Source organism: Trichechus manatus, unplaced genomic scaffold (assembly GCF_000243295.1).
Source record: "Trichechus manatus latirostris isolate Lorelei unplaced genomic scaffold, TriManLat1.0 scaffold00144, whole genome shotgun sequence".
In the NCBI taxonomy this organism is placed as follows: domain Eukaryota; kingdom Metazoa; phylum Chordata; class Mammalia; order Sirenia; family Trichechidae; genus Trichechus; species Trichechus manatus.
This window is the reverse complement of record NW_004444080.1, coordinates 2,186,692-2,209,184: the sequence shown is the minus strand read 5'-3', so window position 1 is coordinate 2,209,184 and position 22,493 is coordinate 2,186,692. Positions and strand designations below refer to the sequence as shown.

General features: G+C 36.0%; 1 protein-coding gene across 2 annotated transcripts in view; it reads right to left on the bottom strand.

The window, feature by feature from the left end:
• The window catches only part of SLC30A7 (solute carrier family 30 member 7), an 88,076-nt gene that overhangs the window by 39,010 nt on the left and 26,573 nt on the right, over positions 1-22,493 (bottom strand). For both annotated transcript variants that reach the window (XM_004385727.2, XM_023739997.1), the window contains exons 4-8: positions 21,694-21,781; positions 20,890-21,016; positions 15,227-15,370; positions 11,197-11,247; positions 6,946-7,081 (exon numbers count right to left, since the gene is read on the bottom strand). In XM_004385727.2, coding sequence (XP_004385784.1) covers positions 6,946-7,081; positions 11,197-11,247; positions 15,227-15,370; positions 20,890-21,016; positions 21,694-21,781 — 546 coding nt within the window. The remainder of the gene's footprint in view (positions 1-6,945; positions 7,082-11,196; positions 11,248-15,226; positions 15,371-20,889; positions 21,017-21,693; positions 21,782-22,493) is intronic.

Sequence of the window (22,493 nt, the reverse complement as noted above, 5' to 3'; positions counted from 1 at the left end):
ATAAACTGTCTGCTTTTTGGATACGGTTTCAGATTCCCATATTATTGTTGTTTTTAGTGGCCGTCGAGTCAATTCCAACTCATAGCTACCCCATGTGTCAGAGAACTGTGCTCTGTAGGGTTTTCAAGGCTGTGACTTTTCAGAAGCAGATTGTCAGGCCTGTCTTCTGAGGTGCATCTGGGCAGGTTCGAACTGCCAACCTTTTGGCTAGTAACTGAGTACTTAACCATTTGCACAGCCCAGGGACTCCACAAAATTGTCTGCTTTTTTAAGGCGTTAAGTCAGGAATGTTGGTTTACCTTAAAAAATTAGAAAAGCAGCACAATTTAAACATCACACCACTCAGAGGAAACCAATTAACATTCTGGGATATATATACTGTACTTCCCCCATACATGTAAAGAGAAATATATAATTTAGAAACACCCTTTTTACAAGAGTAATTCTTATACGCTGCTCTGTACCTTGTCATTTATTATCACTGAATTTAAGCCTTTGTTACCTAATAATTCATCCCAAAACTTTAATGACTTCAAATAATGATTCTCTTCCATCCAGAACCTGTGAGTGCACTGGTACTGACCCCGCTTAATAGCTGGTACATATACTAGAAACTAAACGTCATAAAAAAAAATAGTAAAAAAGACTAAAACTTAACATCAAGAAATACTGTTAACAATCGTAAAGTGACCTCTGGGTGTTGTGATGCAAACTGATTTTTCTTTATTTCTTTATACTTTTCAGCATTTTCCAAATTTTCTATAATGATCCTGCATTACTTTTATAATCAGAAAAAAGGAAAAAAATTAAGTCAGAATGTAATTTTATGTACAGAATACAAACAAAATGACTAAGAGAAAAACAAAAGAGGCTCAAAGTGAAAGAAAAAAGCCAAAGGAAAAATCCACAAAAATATTAACATGGTTCTCCTGGCCAGTAGAACTATGGGTAACTTTTTAATTCTTTTTTATATTTGACCAAGTTTCTTTGTATACATAGTTATTTCCATAACTAAAAAGAAAAGAAAAAACTACTTTATGTAATTTTCATTAAATCCTCAGCTTCTTTTCTAAACATTCATAGCAAGTTCTTGCTTACCCCAAAATTGGCTACCACCTGAGGACAGTGTTTTCCCTACAAGCTGTTAAGCAATGCTATGTTCTCTCTGACACTCTAAGTACAAGAGGCACTGCTGGCTCTCCGGTTAAGAGCTAGGCTGCTAACCTGCCAGTGGCTCCATGGGAGAAAAGACCGGGCCACCTGCTCCGATAAAGAATTACAGCCTAGGAAACCTTACAGAGCCAGTCTACTCTGTCATATAGAGTCTCTACGAGTCAGAATCGACTCAACAGCACATAAGAACTCTAAGTATTACTAGGGCTTGCGGTAAGGTAAATGTCCTTGTTTATCACTACTACTTCCAGATCACTGTTTCTCCTAAACCAAAAAAAAAAAAAAAAAAAACACCCAAACCCATTGCTGTCGAGTGGGTTCCGACTCATAGCAACCCTACAGGACAGAGTAGAACTGCCCCATAGGGTTTCCAAGGAGCAGCTGGTGGATTCAAACTGCCAACCTTTTGGTTAGCAGCCAAGCTGTTTAGCACTGTGCCACCAGGGCTCCTCTAAGGCCCATGCCAGCAGAGGATTCCATCCTCTACCTACACTAGTGGCCAATGTTAAAAATCTTGATAGCTCCCTTCAGTCACTGAAGAGTTTAGCAACTGGCTTATTATCTGTCCACCTCTACTCCTTTCATTCCCCTTGATTTAAATATTCATGTGGACAACCCATCCAACATCTGGCCTTCATATGATCTTATCTTCCATCTCACGTCATATACCAACTCCTATGATCATACCTTGGGCCTTAAGATCTCAATTTCAAGCATCTCACAATCTGAAACCTTCCTATTTCTCCTAACACTGACACTAACACTCATTGTCCTCAAACAGAACCTTCAGTCTATTAACCTATTCACTTTTTTTTTTTTGAGCTTCTATCACTACCTTAAATCTTCATTTCCTACAACTATAATCCCTGTCTTGCCCTTTTCTCACTCTATCAGTCCTCACCTGACAAAACCCCAAACCTGTTAAATTCAACTCTGCCTATTCCATACCTTTTACCAAGCAGCTATGTAACATGTGGGGGAAAAAAAAAACAACAACATAACCATGCTGGCTGTTTTCACTTTAAATTCATGACCACAAACCTCAAAGTGGGCTCTCAGTGCAGCCAGGCAATCACATTGCTCTCCTTGAAAGGGTTGACTCTACTTGTGATCTCCATTTCCTCCCCCTTCCTTCTCTCTTGAGGCTACTCTGATCAGGCTTTCCTTCTCCTTGCTCTTCTGAAACCACTTTCGTCTAAATAACCAATTATCAGTCCCAGATGCATTTAACAGGGTTGATTACTCCTTTTTTGAAACACTTTCTTCACATGGCTTCTAAAACAGTGCATGCCTGAGTCTTTCCTCTCACATTACTGGCCTTTCCACTTGATTCTCCTTTGCCAGAGCTACCTCCTTTTCCTCCCCTCCACCAGGGCTCATTCCTCAGACCTCTTCTCCTCTCTGTCTATGCTCATTCTCTCTATGAACTCCTCCAATCTCATGGTTTTAAATACTATACCTATGCTGATGACAGCCAAATTTATATCTTCCACCCCAACTTCTCTCCTGAACTTGAGATACACATATCTACCACTCTCTGCCCTTCTCACTGCACTCCATCTACACTGCCCTTCTTGCTGTCCCTCAACCCTGTCAGGCATGCTCCCACCTCAGTGTTTACACTTGACATCCCCTCTACCTGGAATGCTCTTCCTCTGAACATTCAGCTCTCTGCTCAAATGTCACCTTATCCAGAGGCCTTTCTAAGCTCTTCTAAAATACCATTCCCATGCCCTACTTCAGAGCATTTATCACCATCTGATATTCTATCTGTATGTTCATTTGCTTTATTGACTGTCTCTCCCATTAAAATGTAAGTGCCATGAGGGTAGGGTATTTGTCTCCATTGTTTTCCTGGCACAGAGCAGGCACTCAAGCAGCTGCTGAATGAATTTAAGACACATTAAAGTTTTCTGGTTATGTCCAAGGGGTAAGATTATGAGAACTTGTCAAAAGATAAATTATACATTTCAGTAATGTTTGAATATTTTATAATCAAGGATTACTTTTGTTATCAGAAAAAAAGAAAAAAGCAAATAAAGAAAGTGGTAAGGCTTAATAATAATGAAAAGGAATCAAATTATATGCACTATATATTTACATAAACCAAAATTAGTCAATGAAAACCCTATAAACCACAACGGTCCAAGCTCGTTGCGCATGGGGTCACTATGAGTCAGGAGCACACCCGATGGCAGCTAACAACAACAACTGAGGAAAAGTTTTATAAGTAGGTCAGTAGGACCTAGAAAAGGATGACAAATAGGTTTTATCTTGATTGGTTGATTGACTGGCTGTCTGAAGCACTGTGTAGAAAGGAGCCCTAAAGCTAAACTGGGTTTAGCAGGAAAGAATACCAAAGGATGTCTTCCAGGAGAACGGAAGGAGTGGGAATGGTGGCATTCATGCCAGATAAATGCCATTCTAGTCCATATGTAGACTATTTTCCAATCCTTTATACTCAGCTGACTGCTCTCAAGAACTCCATATTTGTATACAGAAGATACAGGAAGATATAGAAAGACCAAAGAAGGTGCTGACAAAGAATACTGAATATACCACGGACTGCCAGAAGAACAAACAAATATGTCTCAGAAGAAGTACAGCCAGAACGCCACTTAGAAGAGACCCATTTGGACACGTTTTCAGGTGGTACCAATCCCTGGAGAAAGACATCATGCTTGGTAAAGAAGAGGGTGAGCAAAAAAGAAGACCCTCAACAAGATGAACTGACACAGTGGCTGCAACAATGGGCTCAAACATACCTACTACTGTGAGGATGGCACAGAATCAGGCAACGCTTCGTTCTGTTATATACACGGGGTCGCTATGAGTTGGAAATGACTTGATGGCACCTAACAACAACATACTCACTGCCTATTTGAATTTTCCATATAAACGTCTAATGAGTGATCTCAAACTTAACAGCAACCAAAACAGAACTTCTAATCTGCAGTCCCCTCAAAGACAAACATAAGATCAAAAAACAAAAACAAAGGCATTACTTTTTCAGTAATGACACCTTCAATCAGCTGCTCTAGTAAGAACCCTAGGAGTTACCCTTGATTTACCTTTCATTCACCCCTGACCCGTATGTTCATACAGAAGCAAATCTTGTCAGTCTTACCCCCAAAGCATTTTTTAACTTTATCTGTGTCTTTCCATCTCCAGGATTAGTACCTTAAGCCACCATCACCTCTCACTTGGCTCACTGCAATAGCATTTTAGCTGGTCTGCTTGTTTGTACTCATGTCCCCTTACAATACATTACCCACAAAGCAGCCAAAATGATTTAAAAATATATAAATCAAAGAATACCATTCCACTATGGTTTCCCACTGCATTTGGAATAAAAGCCAAACTCCTAACCCTGGCTAATTTTCCCTGGCCTATCTGTCCACCTTCATCTCAAACCACCCCAAAAAACAAACAAACCCATCGCTATTGAGTCAATTCCGACTCATAGTGGCCCTGTAAGGACAGAACAGAACTGCCCCATAGGTTTTCGAAGGCTGTAAATCCTTACAGAAGCAGACTGCCACACCTTTCTCTCGTGGAGTGGCTGGTGGGTTCCAACAGCTGACCTTCTGGTTAGTAGCTGAGCTCTTCAACCACTGTGCCACCAGAACTCCTTATCTCAAACCACTCTCCCCTTACTCCCTACGCTTCAACCATACTGACCTCCTTTCAGTAGCAAGAGTGTTTTCACTACAGGGCTTTCATACAAGCTGTTCCCTAGACTACATGCTCCTCCTCTGGAAGGCTCTTTTGTGACATACAAATCTCTGCTTTAATGCACTCTTCAGGAGTCTTTCCTTACCACTCAAAGTGTCAACTCACTCATGGTCACATTATCCTAACTCTCTGTACAATACAAATAACTACTTGATATTTGAGTGGGTTATTTATTAATTTGTTATCTCTCTCCCCTACTATAATGTAAAATCAAAATAGCAGGGACCTTGTCTTTTTCATCCCCCTGGCCAGAGAGCAGACTTAATAAATATTTGTTGGATATGGTTTGTGCAATTTTTTTTAATGTGTGCTATATTTTAGTTAAAAAGTTCTCTCACTCTCTCTCCTACTCTTCCCCACCACAAACCCCCGTGTGTGTGCAGTCTGCCTTCATGGAGCTTGAGAGAGACAGTAAGACAGGCTATTTCAATATAGTAAACAACTCCCATGGAAGAGGTGGCAGAAGGCTTATAGGTATACTTAACCCAGACTGGGAGGTGAAGATTCAGAAAATGCTTCCTGAAGGAAGTGCCATTAAAAATGAAATCTGATCTGAAGGGTGAGAGAGGGTGAGAGAGGGTGAGAGAGGGTGAGAGAGGGTGAGAGAGGGTGAGAGAGGGTGAGAGAGGGTGAGAGAGAGAGAAAGAGAGAGTGTGTGTGTGTGTGTAGTTGGGGAGGGAGAGGAGAGAGAAGGGTAGGTAGTTTAAGTTAGAGAGTTTTGGGCAGAGGAAATACGAGCAAAGCCCAGAATCCAGAAAGCTTATCACATGTTTAGGGAACTGAAAGTAATTTATTATGCCTGGAGAGCAAAGAACTAGTGAGAGAGAGACTGAAGAGGTGTCTGGGGTAACATCACGAAGACCTTTTAAAGGGGTCCTGAGGATAAGAAAGAGCCACTGAAGAATTTAAAATACAAGATAATTTTTAAATGTAATAGAAAATGCTTATTAAAGAAAGATTACTTTGGCCATGGTATAGAGAAGAGTTCCAAGGGAGACTGAGAGGCCAATCTGGAGGCTGTTACAGCATTCCTTCCGAGTAAGAAATAAAAGTAGCCAGGATTAATCTGCTTCCTATTTTTTAGGCAAAATCTTAAAATTCTGCAGTTATGACTAATTTTAACAGATTATAATTTCAATGCAATCTATTAAACAAGTTTATGCTATTCAACTACAAGGTATAAAAATCATTATAGTCTGCCCTCTAGTAGGTCTTTGTTATTATTACAAAAATAGTTCTACTGACAATAAAATCATATGGGTAAATAAAAACAGTCCAATAAAATTCATATTTTTAAATAATTGAAGACTGTTAAATAAAAGTACATATTATCATTCTGATAAATTACATGAACAATAAAACGTATCACAGAGTGAGATAAGCTTGAAATACTAACCATAACAAACTCAGCAAACATTTAAGAAATCAGACACACGCACACGTATACGCACACATAGACCTACACCTTTATATACACACTGGCACTATGGTAGGTACTAGAGAGATAAAGAGCTAAGAGACAGATCCTTCCTCAAGAATTTTATAACCTAGATGAGGAAACACATAAATATACTTTGGGGAGCATTTTTACAAGACTTCTGCAATGATAATGTTATTTTACAAAGTAAAAACAGTTCTAGCAAAATAAGCTGAATATTTTTTTGCATTTGGTAGTGCATGATATAGGTGCCACAGGAATAAGATTCTCACTATAGCTGATCATTTTATATTTCCAATATTTTACTCTACAAATATAGTGTTGAATTCAAGAAGATTACTACTGATTGGGATCGCGTCGCAAACCAAAAAATTTAATTGTTAAATACCAAAAAGACACATCAAATTGTAGGCAAGAAATAAATGGTAACCAAAGAAGAGAAAAAATAAGAAATGAAAAAAGAAATAATCTACATAGAAATTTGCTGAAGGTCAAAAGAAAACCAACATAGTAATTTGTATTTTAGACCTGTAACTGAAGTAGCATATTTGTCACCTATCTCTAATTTTAAGACTTGAAAATAACACCTTAACACTTACCTTACAACTATTAGCATGGCTATGAGAATTGAACAGATAGGATCTGCTATCATCAGACCAAAATTTTGCATCAGGATGGCAGATGCAATTACACCAATACTCCCGAGTGTATCTGCCAGAATGTGTAAAAATACACCTAGAAATAAAGCATAATCAGAATCAAAATAATATCTTCCAATCAATTTAAAATATAAATATTTCCTAGAACTATATTCTTAATTTTATGTATAACAAAAACCGAAATACCAATTTCAAAATTAGTAAGAACGTAGATTCACTGTACAGTGACAATACAACAGTACCTTTATCAATTGAAATAATCTTTCCTTTTTCAAGTCAGCAGGGGTTAAAATATCTGACTTGTAAATTATACTTGCTCTTAATGAGCTTTAATATTTTGTTATAATGTACATGAAGAAATAGAGAAATTAATCGATTTTAAAATTGCTTGTGCATATTCACATTTCACATCTGGTTAAAAGAGTTCAAGAGTTAATCATTTGTCACAGGAAGAAAACTACATGAGGCGAAAAGAACTGGTCAAGAAAACATTTTGTTAAGTACAAATACACGCACACACAGAGCCCTCTGCTGGTGACTGAAATAATTACCACTTGAGACTAGAATTTCCTACGGACCATGTAACTCCACTAATCCTGATATTTTTATTAATTATCCTAAAGGTTTTGTTACCTGCAGTTACATACTAAGCTCAAACTCAATGTGAAAGAAAGCAGGGATTTGAAAGCTTTATAATGTATATAAAGTACGTTCTGAACTTTCAATATTTAAATATTTAAATGTTAAATTGGTAGGACACTGATATACTAACTGCCCAAGAACCTAGAAATAATATTAACGTTTAATAAATAACACTTGCCTGGAAAACCACTTAAAATGTCAAGAATTAAATTTTATATTTTTAAAGAGACTCAACTAAGATAATATAAATTCTTCAGCATTTAGATGTTTAATGGCTAAAATTTACTGTATAGCAAACACTGTCTCTTAAACTTCAACCATGCCTTGCTAAAAATAGAACATTCTTCAATAGCATCGACTATGATATTTATAAAGAAATAGGTAGAGTAAAAAAAAATGTATCTACTTTAGAAATACTTATTCTTTTTTTATTATTCACTGGATGACTAAAGGTAAACAGATCTACTTAAACTAAAAACTCTAAAAACTAACAAAGGCAGATTTAACTTTAAATTTTAATTAAAGTCAATTTTAATTTTAAAATCAATTTAAACACTATTAACAACAATCTGCTCCTATGGAATTTTATTTCAAGTAGTATACCAAAAATAACTCGTTCCTTAGTGCCTAGATACACTTTTTGATTTGTATAGCTTTGACCTTTGTAACAATTCTTCAAAAACCTAATGGCTCTCTTAAGAGACATTTTTCTATAACAAAAACACCAAATCAGAAGCTTACTTATAGAAAAAAAAAAACATTCAGTTTCTCTAGGGTATTTCAAACAGCAAAGAAATAAATAGACGTAGTAAGTGTTGGAAGAAAGTATGGGAAGAAAACATGCTCCAAGTGAGGCTCAAATTCACAACCTCAGCACCACCAGCACATACACTGCTGTATAAGTACCAGGTGGTGCAAAAGGTTAAGCACTTGACTACTAACCGAAAGGTAGGTGGTTCAAACCCATCCAGAGGCACCTCAGAAGTAAGGCCTGATGATCTGCTTCCAAAGTACAAAGCCTCGAAAACCCTACTCTACACACATGGGGTCACCATGAGTCTGAATCGACTCAATGGCAACTAACAACAACAAGTGTTGGAATCACTTTTAAGTTTTAAAAATAAAACAAAAATATACATGTCTAAGTGGACTGAGGGTTCCTAAGGTACAAACTCCTACATGATACATGCTTTTAAAACTTTACAAAACTTCACTGTTTTGGGCAGAATCAGAATAAAAGGAAGAAGAAAAAAAAAAAAAAACCTACACACTGAAAGGAAAAAGATTCATTTGTTCTTAATTTTCCTTATATTGGAAGGTCTCTGGCTACATCTCATTTGCTGAAAACCTAAAAACTGGTTTTAATAGCAAGCATCACTAACTAAGCCCCTCTTACTTTCTAGTAACTCTTTAAGAAAAAAAATCACTAAATAAAGAAACGTAAACTAGTATATTTAACTCATATAAAAGTTGAAAGCTTTAGAAGACTTGGTAGAATACCGATAATCTCACTGCCCAAGAACCTAGCAAGCTGGAAGCCAGTCATATTTAAGATGCAGCAAATAACTGAAAAATTCAGTTAACTTGTCATTCTTCATATGTGTGTATTTATACCTGGTCATTTTGCTGGAAAATTTTAATACCAGGCATTTATCTCTATCCTTCAGCTATCTACTAGGCTGCTTCAGCTACCATAAATTGTTGGATACTCAGAAAATGTAGACTAATTTTCACAATAGCTTATATATAAAGGATGTTGTGGCTGTTAGTTGCCATCGAGTAAATTCCAACTCATGGCAACCCTGTGTGTGTGCAGAGTGGAACTGAACTCCGTATGGTTTTCAAGGCTGTGACCTTTGAGAAGCAGATCGCCAGGTTTGTCTTTCGAGGCGCCTCTGGGGGGTTTGAATCACCAATCTTTTGGCTAGTAGTTGAGTACTTAACCATTTGTACCACCTAGGGACTCCTAAAAAGATAACCTATATAAATGATCATTAGGAAAGCAAATCTAACTTCCCTCCTACCCCAACTTGTGATGATTTCCAAAACTAAAAATAAATTCTTATTATCAAGGCTAATTTATAGCATGGATATAAATACATCGAATATGCATAACTACAAGCTACTTCAACAACTGTCATTCTAAAACAATTCTATATATTTTGCAAATTGAAAACTAGTGACTGGAAGATATATTTAAGCCCCTTAAAAATAAATTCCACAGTATGGAGGAACATATTCACAGTGCAAAATAAAATGCAAGAGTTATATCCAAAATAGTGGAGAAAAATAGGTGCAGTCAAGATTGGATCACAAGCTGCTGAGAAAGTCAGACTGAAGTCAAAAGTTAATAAAGGCAGGAAGATGGGGAGATAGGAATTAGGAAACCTTGACAATAGAGTCTAAAAGGAAACTCAGGGCCAAAGATCGGTTCACATCTCAAAAAGCAAACTACTATAGTTCACAGATACAGACTGATTTTCTGTGGCATGTGTATCTTGGCAATATATCATTTTATATAACATGTAAACTCCGATTCAGAATCATCAATTGATGCTTACAGATATGACCGAGGTCTTAATTTGTATTACATTTTGAGCTCTAAAAATTTCCAGAACATAAATAGGTATCAAATACTATACCTGGAAAAACTACTGAATAATCCTATAAAGGTAAACATATTAGTAAAGTGTTACTATAGTCATAGGTTTGGGTATTATTTATATTTAAGCAGTATAATTTATGAATATTTTGCTCTTCTTATTAAATCTGAGAAAACAGTCAAAGGACAACCAAAAGAATGTCTGCTGATATGCTTCCTATAAATAAAATAATCTCCATGAAGGTTAACATTTTATTTAATGATTTATTTTTGTTGTTGTAGTTGAAAATATACACAGCAGAACATATACTAATTCAATAACTTCTACATGTACAATTCAGTAACATTGATTACATTCTTCAAGTTGTGCAACCATTGTTACCTTCCTTTTCCAAACTGTTCCTCCTACATTAAGATAAACTCACTGTCTCCTAAGCTTTCTATCTAACCTTTCAAGTTGCCATTGTCAGTTTGATTCCATATAGATAGTTCTTTAAAAGAGCACAGTGCTCAAGACAGACGTTCTTTACTAATTAAGTTAAACTACTGTTTCATTTTAAGAAGACTTCAGGGGATATTTTTGGTTTAAGGTTTAAAGATTATCTCAAGGCAATAGTTTCCGGGGTTGATCTAGCCTCAATGGCTCCAGAAAATTTGGATTGCATGAGAATTTGAAATTCAGTTCTACATGTTCCCTCTTTTGATCAGGATTCTTCTATATAATCTTTGATCAAAATGTTCAGTAATGGTAGCGGGCACCATCTAGTTCTTCTGATCTCATGGCAAAGGAGGCAGTTGTTCATGGAAGCAATTAGCCACGCATGAAGGTTACCATTTTAAACATATATACTATGCTATGTATTTTTCTTAAAGGAAAACTTCAGACAACTCAAAACTATGTAACCGGGTTCGTAAAACTAAAAAAAGATACAAATTACTTGTCATACCTTGTAAAATCTGCCTGCTGGGTCCTGATGTTTCTTTTAAGGAGGGACCATCTGTAGAAAGTTAAGTTAAATTATTTTAAAACATGTCTTTAATTCCTGATTCAAATTTCTGCAATTCAGAGTATTTCTCATTCAAATGTATTATGAAGAATAAATGACTCTATAGCCATATCAGACCTACAAAATTAGATTTTTTAATTTAATATAGCAATTTAATGGAGATAAACACAGGCAATTTCAAAATGCACCAAGGGTACAGAGTATTTAGGAAATTATTATATTAAGCAATCTGGTAAAAAGTACAGTAATTAAAAACATTGTGAAAATCCTCTAATTTTCATAAAATGCCTTATAACATAGCTTGCTATGCTGATTTTAAGGAGCCCTAATGGTGCAACAGTTAAGCATCAGCTGCTAACTGAAAGGCTGGCGGTTCAAATCCACTCAGCAGCTCCACAGAGAAAGACCTGGTGATTTGCTTCCATAAAGATTACAGCCAAGAAAACGCTATGGAGAGCTCCACTTTGTCACATGTGGTTGCTGAGTCAAAGACCAGGCAAGACTGATGACAAGGACCTTCTCCCAGAAATGACAGAGACAGAAAGCCGTCCCCTAGAGCTGGCACCCTGAATTTGGACTTCTAGCCTCCTAGACTGTGAGAAAATAAATTTTTCTTTGTTAAAGCCATCCACTTGTGGTGTTTCTGTTATAGCAGCACTAGATAAATAAGACAGGTATACAGCTAAAATACATGGCTCCCTTGAGTTAGGTAGTACTATGTGACTGAGTTGTGGACAAAGAAATATGAGAAGTAAACCACTTCCAGGACCATAAGAATGCCCACATGATCTTCTATGTACTCTCCCAGCTGAAAACAGAGAAGACAGTGGAGGATCACAAGGGCCTAAAGACTGAGAAGCCTATAGACAGAAGGAGCCTTGATTTCTGAATTGTTATGAGGAACAGAGCCCTTACTCTATCCCAACAACCTAAGAGCAAGAAAAACAACTTTACTGCTTAAGTCTCTGAGATTTATGCCTTTTTCTTTTTTAAATACAGCTAGCTTTACTCACACTATGGCATTCAATATTTATTCATATTCACAAATATGAAGCTCACAGGACTTCCCAGAGAGACTAGAATGTCTATTTATGAGCAAAATAGAATCACGGCCACATTACCTTCACGTCCCGGATTGACTTATACAAACTGAAGGCAGAATAAAAGGTAAGACCATCCCATCCAGGGCAAAGGAGAATGAAAAAAACCAAAGACACAAGGAAAATATTAGCCCAAAGGACTTCAGGACCACATGAACCAGAGTCTCCACCAGCCTGAGCCCAGAAGAACTAGATGGTGCCTGGCAAGCACTGCCAACCGCTCTGACAGGGATCACAACAGTCCCAGACAGAGCAGGAGAAAATGCAGAGAAAAATTCAAATTCATGAAAAAAGACCAGATTTACTGGTCTGACAGAGACTGGAGGAACCCCTGAAACTACAGCCCCCAGACACTCTGCTAACTCAGAACTGAAACCACTCCCAAAGCCCACTTTTCAGACAAAGATTAGACAAGCCTATAAAACAATATACATGAGGAATGTGCTTCTTAGTTCAATCAAAATATACGAGGCCAAATGAGTAACCCCTGCCCAAAAGCAAGACGCAAAGGCAGGAAGGGAAAAAAACTGGATGAAAAGACACAGGGAACCCAGGTGGTAAAGGGGACGAGTGCTGTCACATTGTGGGGACTGTAACCAATGTCACAAAACAATATGTGTATAAATTTTTGAATGAGAAACAAGTCTGAGCTGTAAACTTTCACCTAAAGCACATTAAAAAAAAAGAAAAAGCTCCTCCAACATAGCTATTGCCACTGTTAGCATGTCACACTTTAAAATGAATATGCAGGATAATATAAATAGAATAGATGGCATATGCAAACTGGAGTACATTTAGAAGAGAGTGACCAGTAGTTTATGGACTCTGAACTGTGCATTATGAAGAGCAGCTGAACAGCCAAGAGAAATTCAACCTGACAGGAGGCTAAGGGAGAAGGTTCACAATTTTTGTTGTTAGTTGCCATCAAGTCGATTCTGACTCATGGCAAGCCTATGTGCTACAGAGTGGAACTGCTCCACAGAGTTTTCAAGGCTGTAACCTTTCAGAAGCAGATTGCCAGGCCTGTCTTCTGAAGCACCTCTGGGTGGACTCAAACCATTTGGACCACCTAAGGACTCTCACTGGCTTTAAAATATTTCAAGTATTAACAAGAAAAGATTCAGCTTGTAAAAGAGTTGAAAAACTGTTAAGTATGTTGTGAAGATTAAGAAAGAATATGACTGACACAAAATGGTTATGAAGACTAAATGAGACAATATGTGCTAGTGCTTTAGACAGTACCTGGCACATGGAACCTACTCAACAACTCTTTCCAGGATGATGTGTATGGTGACGATGATGACAATGATGATGTTATGATATTCCTCTACTTTACTCTTCTAAAAACAATGCTGATTAAAATGTCATGTTGTCTTGGGAAAAAAAAAAACTGCGGCCAAGAAAACCCTATGTGGCAGTTCTACTCTATCACATGGGGCTGCTATGAGTCTGCATCAATTCAATGGCAATGGGTTATTTTAACATGTACTAATAATTTATTTACCCATTGTAATCAATTGTAGGGTTGCTATGAGTTGAAATCGACTCAACGGTAATGGGTTAATCAATTCTAAGTTGCATTTTAACAGACATGAAATCAGGATGCATTTTATAATTGACAGCAATTGATTTGCAACATTCTTTCTTTAGTGACATACAGAACAATGGTGCATTTATATTACTGCCATTTTAGAGTCAATATACTACTGTGTATATATGTTGTTTCCTGTCTGTCTTTCCTACTAGAATGTCAGCTCCACAAGGGAAGAAGCCTTTATTTTATTCATTGCTCTATTCCAAATGCCTAGAACAGTGCCTGGCATATAGTAAGTCCTAAATAAACATTTGTTGAATGAAAAAAAAAAAAAAGAATTAACAAGTAAGAGCATAGATTTTGGCTTTAGATTTCTATTTACCAGTTTCTATACTAAATTTGGAAACCCTGGTGGCATACTAGTTAAGAGCTATGGCTGCTAACCAAAAGGTCAGCAGTTTGAATCCACCAGGTGCTCCTTGGAAACCCTATGGGGCAGTTCTACTCTGTCCTACAGGGTTGCTATGAGTCAGAATCGAGTCAACAGCAGCAAGTTTGGTTTGTTTTTTTTTTATACTAAATTTTATCTTTTTGTGCCTCAGTTACCTGTTTATAAACTAAGACCAGGAAGGAAGGCCTGGTGTTCTACTTGTGAAAAATTAGCCAATGAAAATGCTATGAATCAAATGGTCTGATCTCATTGTGAATGCGCTTGCCATGAGTAGGGGACCGACTCAAAGGCAGCTAACAACAATTTAAAGATTAATCAAATTGTATCACCTAATAAACAGCTTCTGCCTATTAATCTATACTCTGGAATTTCATGAATAAACAATTTAAAATATAATTTTAAAATAAATATTAATTACTTGAGTTGAGAATTATTTTATAACTCAGTACTCAATGCTATAAAGATTTCTAAGGGAACATGGAGGTAAACATCAAGTGATAACCATCAAATTAGTACAACAAAAATGTAAAAGTTTAAAAATCCCATTGTATTTTTACAAGTCTATACAACACAAAAGGCCTGGTTATATTTTTAAAAAGTCATGATTTTCAGTTACTAAATGACCCTCATTCACTAACACATTTAAAATAGTGGCATTTTATTACGATATACTCATTAAAAAAAGCTACAATCACTGCCTTACACCGAGTGAATTTCACGCTGTATTAAAGATAAACTAGTCCTGGGAACCATTTAGACTGATTCATTAGAAAAGAAATTGATTGCATTATCCTTTAAAGAATATTTCAATGAGGGAAAGTAATCTATATAATTTATGTTCATTCAGAAGGCTGTCTACTTTGAAAATCTCTAGGATGTACTCACCATGAGAATGAAAGTGCCCATGTCCATGAGCATGATCACAGCTATGTGCAGCACCATGTTTCAATTCATGACTATGGCAATGATCTCCATGGCCATATGCCTGATCTAGAGCACCATTAAAGAGGGAATGACTGTGTTCATGGCCTGGAAAACAAAGAGTATGAGAACAGAAGGTATGTAAAAATATAATTACATAAATGGTTACAACAATACTGACATTAGTTTAAAAAAAAATCAGCTCTAAAACCATATTCAACTCAATAAACATTTACTTATAAAAAGTGTTATTCATTCATTAAACAATACTGACAGAGTTCCTACTATGGAGTAAGGAAGGAAATTAAGTATGAAAGGAAGTGATGGGCCTTACTGGAGATGACAAGATGAGAAATATTCAGACATATTAGATAATTTTATTCATTCATTTGAAAATACTTATTTGGAAAATACTGTGTTGTACACACCACTCTAGGCACTGAGGATAAAACAATGAACAACACAGACAAAAATCTTGGCGAAAAAAACTTTGAAGTATTATTACATGCACTAACAAAGATAAAACAAGATGTATGCATATGATCACACTGAAGAAGAGGCAGGGAAGTTGCTACATTTATTAAAGGCAAAGATCAGTAAACTTATATTAAAGTCGGTAGAATCCTTAGAAAAAACTCAAACAAAATAATAATGGATACTCCCTCCATAAACTAAAACCAAACTCATTGCTGTCTAGCTGATTCTGATTCATAGTGACCCTATGGGACAGAGCAGAATTGCCCCACAGAGCTTCCAAGGCTACAATCTTTACAGAAGGAGACTGCCACATCTTTCTCCCACAGAGCAGCAGGTGGATTCGGACCCTGAATGTTGGCTAGCAGCTGAGCACTTAACCACTAAAAACTCCTAAACCATCAGGAAAAAAGCAAGGCTCACCTTATAGAAGCTATTCCAAAGCACAGACAAAGACTGGATGCTATCCAAATCAAAAATATCACTTAGAAACACTTCACAAAAATCCTAAATACCAATAAATCACACACAGTATTGTATTAAATAAGCAACAAATCATAAACACGGGAGATAAACTTCCAGAATGGACCTTGGTGAACTAGCTCTCTCTCTAAAACAACTAAAAATCAACCATTTCATAACTTGGGCAATTAGCCAAAGCCACAGAATGAATATCATCTACCCAAGAGAAACTACTGAATCTCGCTAAGACAGTGGGGTCTGACATTTTAACTTGGAGTGATTCTTATTCTCCCTCCCTCCCAGAAGCAAGGTAGTCAAAAGTCGGCAGCACTGTAGCCAATGAAGAAATCTGATCTCTTTTGGAGCTCCTCTAAAACCACCATCTCCAGAGCACAATCAACATTTTGCCTGAACTTGCATTTCCCTGAAAAAATCTCTATTCTCAGAGCGTGGTGGCCATTAGACTCAGAGCTCAGTTCAGCTAAGGAGAGAGGGGACAGGGCATTACCAAAACAACAGCAAATTTGTAGCAAGGCTGTGATTTCAGCTGGGGAAAACAAGAGCCTGAACAGGAATTCAAAAGGAAATCCTGGAGAACTAGAAGATCATATGAAACTCTGAAAACCTTCAACACATTCCTGAGGTCTAAAAGGCTGCATGCATGCAGGAAATATCTAGGAAAGGCAAAATCAGCAGTCACTCACCCTCTAGCTGACCCTGAGGCCCTGCACAAGTCAGAAGTGAAAGCTAAGGCCATCTTGTAAAAGTGTCTAAAGTCTGAAGGCATGTCTTCTCACACAGATCCCCTTGGCAAAGGGTGGAAGACATACAGGCAAAGCATTTAAGAAAATTTTCTGACTATTCATTGGTTGACTGCTACATTATATTGACTCTAAGAAGCCAGGTTAAAAATTAAAACAAGAACTTAAGGAAGAAAAAAAAAAAAGAAAGGCCAGCAGAGAATTCAATGGGCACATACTGCACGGAACATGGAATGTACCTAATTAGTCCATGAAAGTCACGCAACAAGAAAAATAGTATCATGTGACATGTATCTCACAGATGGAGGGGAAGACACACATCACATGAAGACTACCAAGAACCAAGGAACAGAAGCTGAAAAGAGACAACGCCCTTCCCCCAAAGCTGACAGAGACAGAAAGCGTTCCCCTACAGCCAGTGACCTGAATTCAGACTTCTAGCCTCCTAAACAGTAAGAAAATAAATTTCTGTTTCTAAAGTCACCCACTCGTGGTATTTCTGCTATAGTGAAACTAAGACACTCACCAAACAATATCAATAAGGGATACAAATTATAAAAAAGAACCAAACAGAAATTCTAGACTTGAAAACTATAGTAACTGAAATAAAAAATATACTAGAGGGGCTTAACAACAGATTTAAGTTGCAATAACAGTGAATTTGAAGATGAGTCAACAGAGATTATCCACTGTGAGGAACAGAAAGAGAAAAAAAAAATGAAGAAAAATGATCAGAGCCTCAGAGACCTGTGGAAACATCAAGCATACCAACATAAGCATAACAGGATTCCCAAAAGGAGAACAGAAAGAGGCAGAAAAAATATTTGAAGAAATTATGGCTGAAAACCCCTCAAATTTGATGTAAAACATTATTAATCAACACATTCAAGCAGCACAATAAACTCCAAGTAGACTAAATTTAAACCAGGCCACACCTAGACACATGATAATCAAACTGATAACAGTCAAACACAAAAAGAAAAACACCTTATCATATACAAAGGAACCTCAATAACATTAATAGCTGACGTCTCAACAGAAACTATGGAGGCCAAAAGACACTGGGATGACATCTTCAAAGTGTGGAAAGAAAAAGACCAACATCTTCAAAGTGCTGAAAGAAAAAGACCAGCAACCAAGAATTCCATATCTAGCTAAACTCTCCTTTAAAAATGAAGGGGAAATTAAGACACTTCCAGATAAACAAAAACCAGCCCTGCAAAGAATAGTAAAGAGAGTCCGTCAGGCTGAAATAAAAAACACTAGATGGTAACTCACATCCATACACAAAAAAATAGAGAGCACTGGTAAAAAGTTCACTACGTAGGTATTATGAAAAGAGTATAAACATATTTGTATTTTAACTCATTTCTTCTCCTACCCGTTTTAAAAGACAATTGCATAAACAATTATAAAACTGTGTTGATGGGTTTATAACGTATAAAAATGTAATTTTTTTTACAACGCTAGTACAAAGGAAGGGGAAGCACTGGGGATATACTGGTGCAAAGTTTTTATATATTAATAAATTTAAGATAGTATTAATCTGAACTATATTGTTTTAAGTTAAGATACTACTCATAATGCCCAAGGCAACCATAAAAAAAACCTTAAAAATATATAGTAAAAGAAATAATTAAAAAGGTACACTAGAAATTATCCAACATAAAAGGCAAAAATTGAGTAAGAGAGAAACAAAAAGGACAGATGATACAGAAAGCAAATATTACAGTGGCAAACATAAATCCTACCTCAGTAGTAACTACATTAAACATAAATGGTTTAAACACTCTGATCAAAAGGCAGAGACTGACAGAATGGGGGGGGGAATATGATCCAACTGTATTCTGACAACAAAAGAAACACTCTAAATTCGAAGACAGATTGAAAAGTAAAAAAATGGAAAAAAATATACGGTGCAAGCAATAAACATTAGAGAGCTGGAGTGTCTATACTAATATCAGACAAACCAGACTTTAAGATAAAAATTGTTGCAAGATACAAAAAAGAGTATCTTATCATGATAAAAAGATCAATCTGTCAGGAAGATATAACAATTACAAACATATATGTAATGAATAACAGAGCTCCAAAGTACATGAAGCAAAAATGGACAGAAATGAATGCAAACATAGGCAGCTCAACAGTAACAGTTGGAGATCTCAATATCTCATTTTCAATAATGGATAGAAAAACTAGGCAGCAGGTCAGCAAACTAGCCCTAACAGACATCTGTTAGAATGCTCCACCCAAAACAGCAGAATACATATTTTTCACAAGAGCACACAGACCATTCTCCAGAAAAGACCAAATGCAAGGCAATAAAACAAACTTCAACAAATTGAAAAATACTAAAAGCATAAAGATGTCATCTGATGACAAAGGAATTAAATTAGAAATCAACAACAGAAGAAAATTAGAGAAATTCATTGACATGTGGAAATGAAACAACACACTCAAAGAAGAAATCACAGGGAAATTAGGAAGAAATAAAACTATCTCTATTTGCCAGTGACATGATCTTATATATAAGAAATCCTAAGAAAGCTATAGGGTTGCTATGAGTCGGAATTGACTCGACGGCAACAGGTTTTTTTTGGAAGGAAGCCACAAAAAACCTTACTAGAACTAATAAATGAGTTCAGCAATGTTGCAAGACACAAGATTAATATACAAAGATCAACAGTATTTCTATACACTAGCAATGAGCAATCCAAAAATGAAATTAAGAAAACAATCTCACTTATAATAACAGCAAAAAGAACAAAATGCCTGGGGATAAATTTAACAAAGAAATACAAGGCTTGAATACTAAAAACTATAAAATACTGCTCAAAGAAATTAAGAAGATATAAATGGAAAGACATCCTATGATCATTAATAAGGGACTTAACACTGTTAAGATAATATTACTTCCCAAATTCATTTACAGATTCAATGAAATCCCTAACAAAATCCCAACTGTCTTCTTTGGAGAAACTGACAAGCTGACTCCAAAATTCATACAGGAAAGCAAGGGATCCCAAATAGCCAAAACAATCTTGAAAAAGAAGAAGAAAGTTAAATAATTCACACTTTCCAATTTTAAAGACTACTCTAAAGCGATATTAATATAGAAAGCATGGTACTTACACAAAGATAGACATACAGATGAATGGAATACAACTGACAGTCCATAAATAAACCCTCACATTTATGGGTAACTGATTTTTGATGAGGGTGCCAAGATAACTCAACGGAGGAAAAATAATCTTTTCAGCAAACTATGCTGGAACAACTAAATATCTACATGCAAGAGAATAATCTGGGACCCTTACCTCACCATATACAAAAAATTAACCCAAGATGGCTCACAGACTAAATGTTAAGAGCTAATGCTATGAAACCATATGGGACAAATGCTGTATGGTGTTCACAAGGATATATTTCATGTGGAAGAGTGAAAAACTACAAGTCTATCCACAGAAGACTAGCTAAATAAACCATGGTAACCCATATCATGGGCTTTTATGTGACTGTTAAAAAGACAAGGGAGACTGATACATACCAACTGGAAGGATCTCAAAGTGTATAGCAAATTTCACACACACACAATAAAAAAATTTAACGGATTTCTTTTGTGGTTTTCTGATGTTTGTTTTATACAAATGGTATCATACTAAGCAGCCTACAGAAGTCTAGAAGAATTCACATCAAACTGGTAACATGATTAGCTTGTCAGATTCTGCAAAAAAGATAACATGATAACATGAGGAGGAAATGAGATGGAATGGCATGAAGAAGCAGGAGAAATAATTCAAGGCCTTCATAAGAGTCTATTAACATAGTACTCATTATTAAAAATCAATATAAAGCTTAACTTTTAAAATTATTTATCAATTTTCAAAAGCGAATAATTGTAATAGAAACAAAGGGTTCTAACCATCATACCAGAGCCATGAGAATGTCCATGACCGCCATGCTTGAAAACAAATATTCCTATTAGGTTTACCACAAACCCAAGAATTGAAACAAGCAGCAGTCTCTCATGGTGTACATCTGGAGGGGCTAATGCTCTCTAGAAAACACACAATACAAAGAAATAGCGTTGATATAAATTCTAATCAAAAAACAGATAAGAACATAAAGCAATTTAAAAAAAAACTTTAGTTGCTTTCAGAATTAAAAGTACTCCAAATATATCTGCCACAATAGTTTACAGAAATAAAACCAGTGCTCACATATTCCAACAAAAAGGTAAGGACTGCTATTTTTTAACAATATAAATATTTAAAAGCATGACCGTTTGGTTCAAGACCTGTCCTTTAGTATCTTGAGATACTGCGTATCATTTTAAGTTCACTAATCTTTAAATTTTTTTTTCTTTTCTTTTCTTTCTTTTTAATTATCAAGCACTATAACTTCATTGGCAAAACTCTCAGGTTCTACTTTAAGTACTCTTCCCAACTGACCTCACTACCCAGATTGCACCTTTGCTTTTCACAGTGTCAACACTTCAGTCATGGCTTGTAAAGTATTATCATTTACTTGTTTTCAATCTCAAGTAATTTCACATATCTTTAATTTTTTCCAATCATTTTATAAACCTCTCCTATACACACATACTACTTTAGCTAATCCAAGGCTGCTCTCAATACTTAATGATAATGTGAAAACAGCTCTTTTACATGTACCTTTAACAAAGATTTTCATTATAGAAAACAATTTACTGACTCTAATCATTATCTACTATACCTCAACTCCTTCTGAGAAAATAAAAAAAGCTGTGAAGATCAAAAATAGGCCATTGACAAAGCCAGCCAGAACTTCCGCTCTAACATACCTAAAGAAGAGCAAAGTAAACAACTGAATTATTAAGTTATTTCTCAAAAATCAAATCACAGATTTACATATGTTCAGAGTCTAAACCATATTATATGGTTTTAAGTGGCCAGCCAGCAAAGTTCCAGTATTTATAGTATAGCGCACTTTATATACATTGTGAACTGAGTGAGGGAATACATTTTAAACACCATGAATTACGTTTAATACCGGAAGGCCATAAAATACATAGATTTCTACAAGCCAATCAAAAGACCTTCTAGCATAAGTAGGTTTAGAAAGACCTTCCACAGAAATGTAAATCTCAAGTTGCCACTGGAGAAAGAAGAATACGGCCAGACAAGTGGGCAGAGGAGGAAAGATCCAAGGATAAAAAGTAAAAGAAAGGTGCTAGAAAAAGGGGATTTTATAATGTATTAATTCTTCCTTTTCTAAGAATGCCTAATACTTTGTTTTGTACCTTCCAACTTTTAAATCTTTGGAAAGTAGAGCTTTCTGAATTATCCCTGAGACAACTTGAGGTTTATATTTCTATCACTCTTTTTCTAAGATTAATAAATTTAGCAAAAACTTTTCAATTACCTATTTTTAGAATCAATTCTAGCTTCATATAATTCTAATTAAACTATTTTCAAAATACCTGTCTTTTTCTCCATGGACTTCTGAAGCTTTCTGCTTCCTACCTGTGTGAAGCATTGGGGAGAGATTTTATT